At 37.9% G+C, this 6,888-nt stretch overlaps 1 protein-coding gene across 1 annotated transcript; it reads left to right on the top strand.

Moving 5' to 3' along the window:
* The first annotated feature begins 4,265 nt into the window (after window positions 1-4,265).
* On the top strand, window positions 4,266-6,049 carry tnni1c (troponin I, skeletal, slow c). Its single transcript, XM_068602458.1, has 6 exons — window positions 4,266-4,282; window positions 5,040-5,109; window positions 5,237-5,368; window positions 5,488-5,577; window positions 5,680-5,862; window positions 5,963-6,049. Exons 1-6 carry the CDS (start codon window positions 4,266-4,268, stop codon window positions 6,047-6,049), a joined length of 579 nt encoding a protein of 192 aa, XP_068458559.1.
* The last annotated feature ends 839 nt before the right edge of the window (window positions 6,050-6,888 follow it).

Raw genomic sequence — 6,888 nt, 5'->3', positions numbered from 1 at the left:
ATGGTTGAGTGATTGATTTGGCCAGAAGTGTATAGAGGAGATTTAATATAAAGACTAGCAGTGGGTAGGAATGAGCTATATCTGTCCTTCTGACAACGAAGCTGAATGAGTCTGTTGGAAAAAAGTGCTCCGCTGTCCATGCAGTAAGCGGTGAAGAGGGTGATCCAATATGGATAATACTTTCTCAAACGCCACACTTATGGTCCCCAGTTCAGAAAAAAAAACTGTTGACAGTTACTCTCAGTAAAAATATATCAAAAATGTGAATGAATATAATACATACTTGAAGTAGATTTTGGTATGATAATTTTGACTCACTAAAATACAGTGTGTATGACTTAATAGCACAGCAAATCCTTCTGTTCCTTCAGGTGCACTAACACGTGTCTGCTCTCACATTCCCTCACATTTTACTTTATTGTCTTGAGGGAACCAATCTGTATTTGCTCATACGCCATCCCAGCGGCAAGTTGGGCGAGGGACTCAATAAATATATAAAATAAAATAATCCTAAATTGGTCCTGCAGTGGGAGATTGCAAGATTACAGCAGCTGTGCACACAAAAGACACTTAAGTACAGAATAAAGTAATACAAATAAACAGTAAAAGAGTAATACAAACAGTAATAACAACAGTAAAGAAGAATACCGTAGCAATATAAAATATACAGACGAATAAAAAGTATATAAAGTACTTGAGTGTATTATATATGGCACCAGATAAATATAGCTCTGCTCATAGTTCCTTATCACAACTGATTAAGGTGGCCAACATATTCTCTGCTCAGAGGGCCTTGCATTTGATTTTGAAAGAGGGAGATGCTTTTGATGATAATGTGTAAAGGAAGAAGTTTCAGAATGTGAAGATCACATTATAGAAAATTCAGAGTCTGACTATGACTTTGAAGAAGAGGATGAAATTGAGCATCAACTAGTTCCAAAATGAAAACGAGCACCAGGACCAGCCCGTCAGCTGCAAGTGAAGAAATGTGGATGATCTGACTTCAGAGGTCTATGCTCTGATCTCAAGGTTATATGCTCTTACTCTTTGGTTCTATATATCTCAGGTCTCAGGGTTCTCTGATTCCAGGGTTCTATACTCTAAACTATGACCTTAGGGTTTTCTGGTCTCAGGGTGCTATGCTTTGATCCCAATGTCCGATGATCTGACCTCATGGTTCTTTGACCTCAGGGAAATATGCTCTGACCCTTAAGGTTACATGATCTAATCTCAGGGTTCTATGCTTTGACTTCAGGGTTGTATGCTCTGATCTCAGGGTTCTCTGACCTCATGGTTCTATGATTATAATTGATTTTCTTTTTTTATTGCATTTTATTTAAAAAAAAAAAAAATCTGTTGCATATTTTAACATAAAATTGTGTGATTGTGTTGAATTGAAAAACTCAAAATGCAGGAGGTCCAGACCCACAAACACTAGCTAAATAACAAAAATATGAACACAAGGGTTAAAGACATCATTGTATAGGGCACAGGAAACAATACCAACCCCTTCATCTTGATGAAGCAAGTACCTTTGTTATATTATGTGATGTGTAGTTTTATTGATCAGTCAAGCTGTGGATTTTCAATTTTTTTTTTATTGTCAAGAAATTATTCAATGCACTTGCTACTCTTTCGGTGCTTACTAAGGAGGCTTAATCCCCATGAAATACTCAGATATGAAACTGTGTGCCAGGTGGATTTGTCTGAATCAAAACACAAAGCCGACAGCTTGTCACCACTGTCCAGTGGGCAGTCAGACCATAGGTTGGTATTTTTGGTTTGTATCTATGAAGACAAATGTCTGTGCCATCTCTGGAACTATGAAGAAGGAGCCATCACTCAAGATTAAATTATACATGTATGACCATCCATATGACCTCTTTATATCTGGAACCATTTAAAGGTTACAATGTTCCTTAAATAGCTGTCTTGACATTCCTAGCCCCTTGTTGGTTACAATACGTCAAATTATTACAGGACAGGAAGATGACGAGGGAGTTGTTTATCCCAAAATAAATATAGTGTGTATGTTTTTGCATGCTGTCTCGTGCAGTAGGCTAGAGGACTAAACTGAACCTGCCCCACATGCTTTTGATCAACGGCCCATAAAACATGTCATCACTCCCATAAAAATGAAGCATGCCAGAGGAGGGTAGCACCATCAAGGTGAACATTTTCTAACCTTTAACCGCTTTAATCACTGCCATAAAATAAAAAAAGATACAATTAACATGGCACCAATATGTTCTTTCTGCATAAAAAACTGTTTGTAATCAAGTCACCAAGAACACCTTGCTACGCAAAGTGATTTAGACCATTGTGAATTTATTCCGTATCAATGCAAACCCAAGAGAGCATAAAGAGTCACACAAAAAAATGTCCATCATTGAAAGAGATGACAGGGCACACATTCATAACATGCTTTCCTGGAAATCTCACATAAACCTGTAATCATCCTGTTATAAATAAGAGAAATATTGTTTTTCTGCTTTAGGACACTCAGCCTTACATTCTGGCAGGGGGACAGGCAATGGAATCTGCCTTGCGGCTGGAATTGGGTGCATTTACATTTTAATTTTAAGTGTTCATCAATGTACATTGTCCCTCTTGAGCAAATAAAAACTTGAAACCTCACATCAAAGAAATGTCCTTGGTTTGAATCGCAGCTATGTTGTTTGTGTTTGTTTCCACAGTCCAAAGACATACATAAATCAGGGGAAATGGGGCATAGCCTGCCTTCCCTCAGTGCATGCTGGGACTCCAACCTGTCTGTGACCCTGAAAAACAACAGACAAGTGTGAAGAATGAGTGAATGCTACTGGTTGAACCTCCGATGTTGTCATTCAAGTCATTGCAGTGGTCACACTGCACAGAGCTTGTGCACTTGTCCTGGTAATAATTCTTTGAGACACAACTGAAACAGCGCTCTTCACAGCAATCACTTGTTACCTATTGATCTTCTTGGCCGTAATTTCCACATACTCGTTGTGAGATACAGACATATTGTGATATTTTTTAGTCATGTTCATGTTTTATTCATGTCAGATAGTCTTAATCTTTGACACCAAGCAATCTTGCTGCTATTTCCCCATGGAGATGAATACGTTTTTTTGCATCCAGGGCCCCTAACAGGTTAAGCCGATGCCCCCATGTATCTAATACTGAGTGAGTGGGTGCATCACATTGTGATGATGACAGACATAGCACCAGAAACGTTACTGAATGTGATCTCTTCTGTGGAGCAACACAAACAAACTGAAATGAAAAAGCATGTCTGATTTTCTGGTCGTTCCCTGCAAACGTAAAATATGCTTTGGCAAATATGTTACATGTGTTGTGCGATATTAAGGATATTATGGCCAAATAAGTAGCCTATTTTCTGTTATTCCTCTCAACTGACACATATTTAAACGAGCATTAGACAAATACTTTAGTTTCAGACTCATCAACCTGTGCAACCGAGGTGATAATCCTGTCAATCAGGAGAGTTGTTGAGTTAACAAACGGACATTGCTCGCTAATCCCGACGACCAACCAATCATTTCTGACAGAGAGGTGGGTGGTGTCACAAATCCAGATATTAGAGAAGTTAGAAAACAAAAGAAGTCTCACTTTGTTCTTACTTCAAAGTACCACAGATGTTTTCCTGTCGGGATAACCTCTGCTGATCGACACTAGTATGACATGTAGAATGTGTCTGGGTAAAATTATGTAGAATAATAAGAAATATAAATTCAGAGCTACATGTTTAAAATGGGTGATGAACATATTGTGCTGTTAGCAGAATTGTGCTCATGGGGTCGTGAAATGGCTAATAAAAAAAAATCTGAAAATCAATGTTGTGTTCACACACGTAGCTACTAAAAGACAGGAAGTAGCTGGATGCTGGTCATTTAATATAGAATCCTGCTACACGAAGAGGGAGAGGTTGTCGTTATTTTTAAACCATACAATTCCGTGGAGTGATGCATCTTGTTAGAGAGGATCTTTGGTGCACGACTGATATATATATGTGCTGTATATATCTGAGGGATACTGAGGGTATCGTTTTCTGTTTTTACATTGGACTGTTATTTTGTGTCTTTTTCAAATCTACCAGCGTCCTAAGTGTTTTGACAATGTTAGATGAGTAAGTTCTGTCATCACACAGTTTATTACCTTTATTTTTCAGGAGTGTGTATTGGCCTATGGAGCACCTTTGTCTGAGACTAATACCATTGTTGTTTGTGTTTTCCTGATTTCTCTGGTACATCACATTTGACATGGCCATCACAGTGATGTAAGTTACACATTGCATGTCTTACTATTCTTTTTTTTCTTACCTCAATAATAAGGGAAACTAGTTAAAATTGGATATTTAATGTGGTTTAAATTATTTGTCTTTATTCCTTTCTCCTCAGTACACGCCACCTCCCGTGGCCCCAACGGCAGTTGCAAAGGTAGATATACTTATTTGAACTGACAACATGTTCATGAATAGTAGTTCCACTGTGTTAACTTTTGAACGTTTGAATGATTGGATCGTTGCACTCAGTTTAACAGCTTCCCTGGACGATAAGATAGGATGCAAAACACAAGTTGTATTATCTATTATCATGTTAACTGCAGTGATATGTACTGTATCATACTGACACATACACATGCTATTCCCCTAGTTATGAAGATCAGTATCACGTAGAAACAATGATACTAACAATTAAGCTCATGTATGAAAACAAGGTGTATGGAGCATTGAATTACCAACTCTCTTGCACAATCAATTTTAATTGTTGATGTCTTGCTTTAATTTTGATTTCACGGGTTTGGAGATATGATCAAATAAAGGTAGCATATAGTTTGACAGAAATAGCTAACAATTTTAATACTAAATACTGGGCATTATAAGCAGCTGCCATTGACTAAAAGGATTCAGCAGCAGCTCTCAAAAAGAGGTACCAGTTATTGTATCGAACTAGGAACATATTTTGACTGTTGCAGGTTAGAAATTTACAATGTATCTGACAAAATATTTAAATTGCATCAGCGAAATGATCTAGTGTAACATGTCTTTCTTATTATTTTCAGCCTAAAAGCAAGATTTCAGCCTCCCGCAGGCTATCACTGAAGGTAAACTATGCATGTGCTAACTTCTTTGTTAACCTTTTTGTCATGTAACAACCAAGGAAAATTATAAGCACTGGTTACACACCAACATTTCCCATACTTCTCTCCATGTTGACTATGACGCGTCTAGCTCCTCTTGCTCGCTCGTGCAACAGAAGAGCTGGAGGCAGAGAAGGCTGCAAGAGAGGAGGAGAAGGTCCGCTACCTGGGAGAGAAGTTTCCACCGCTGCAGCTCATTGGTTTAAAAATGAATGACTTGCAGGTGAGAGGGATTGTGGGCCTGGGATTAACTCTACAAAATGTATTATGAATAAACAATAATCATGTGTTTCGTTTGTGTACTTAAATGCAGTGTGGATATTTGTTTGCTGTTGATTTTAGAAAATCTGTGAGGAGATTCATGAAAAGATTGACAAGGTGGATGAGGAGCGATACGACTGTGAAGCCAAAGTCTTCAAGCAGTACAGAGATGTATGTCATCCAACAAATTAATGTAAAAAAAAAAAAAATAGAAGTATATCAAGAGAAAGAGTTTTTGTGTTGAATAGTCACCAACTAAACTTTTCACCATAGATCCACGATTTGAATCTAAAGATTCTGGACCTTGGAGGGAAGTTCAAGAAGCCAGCACTAAGGAAGGTGAGAGTGTCAGCGGATGAGATGCTGAAAGCTTTGTTTGGATCCAAAACCAAGGCCTCCATGGACCTAAGGTCAAACCTCAAGTCTGTAAAGAAGGAGGACATCAAACAAGAGAAGGTACAGCTACTCAAACGGACACAAAGATATCCAAAATCTTGAAGAGGAAAAAAAGAAACTGCAAAAAACCTAATGATCTATATGTTTGTTTTGATACCAGGAGCTGACCATGGAGGTGGGTGACTGGCGTAAGAACGTGGAGGCCATGTCTGATATGAAGGGCAGGAAAAAGATGTTTGATGCATAATGTTAGAGATTAATAACTGAGTCAAAATTGTTATAATAAATGAAAAAAATTAACACATATTGTAACAAACACTGCCACTGTTTTGGCAGAAGTAAAATCATTCACAATACTTTCAAGTCACAGTAGTTTTTGTTCAGTTCTCAGGTAGATCATTTGTAAAATAGCATTTTGAATACACTTCAAATTCACATTTATTGATGCCTGCCAATGTTGTTAATACAGTACATTCATACATATTACCTTTTGTTTCACCTACATATATTAACAACATCGAAACAAATATGTAAATAGCTTCAGCCTCTGCTCTAAACCTGTAGCTTAGAAAGAATTCCTTCAAGTATAATATTGAATTTAATTTGTCCAGGCAAAAGAATTAACATTGTCCTCTGACACAGTTAGGAAAAGGGCATTGTGGACGCTTGTTTTATGTACAATGTCTCTGCAAAGATATGCCATTGACTTACAGTAAGAAAGTGTCACAGATATTTTCTGTTGGGAGTCGGGATATACTTAGACTTTCCCCTTGACTGGAATGAATTCCTCTCCGATAATAAACAGTCACATATGCTAGTAGCTGTCAGTAAGATGAAGGTTGAAAAACGGAGGGGTGACTGGATGGATCGGCAACCTGTGAGGAATTTAAGAGTGCTCATGAGCATCTGGCAAAATACAATATGAGCCTGTGTGGAGACCAGCCTACAGTCTGACTGTTTTTCCTGTGTAGCATTGTAAAAGCAAATTGTCAAGCACCACAACTGTGCAGACCTGTTTTTCACTTAAATCTTAGAGTGAGGTAATGTAAGTGTCTCTGTTCTGCCATTGGCTGTGTGTGAGCTTTT

This window comes from Clinocottus analis, unplaced genomic scaffold, assembly GCF_023055335.1.
Source record: "Clinocottus analis isolate CAN_PGR_092001 unplaced genomic scaffold, fCliAna1.0.p SCAF_6, whole genome shotgun sequence".
Lineage (NCBI taxonomy): Eukaryota > Metazoa > Chordata > Actinopteri > Perciformes > Cottidae > Clinocottus > Clinocottus analis.
Note: the sequence above shows the minus strand (reverse complement) of the source record. Positions and strands in the feature narration are given on the sequence as shown.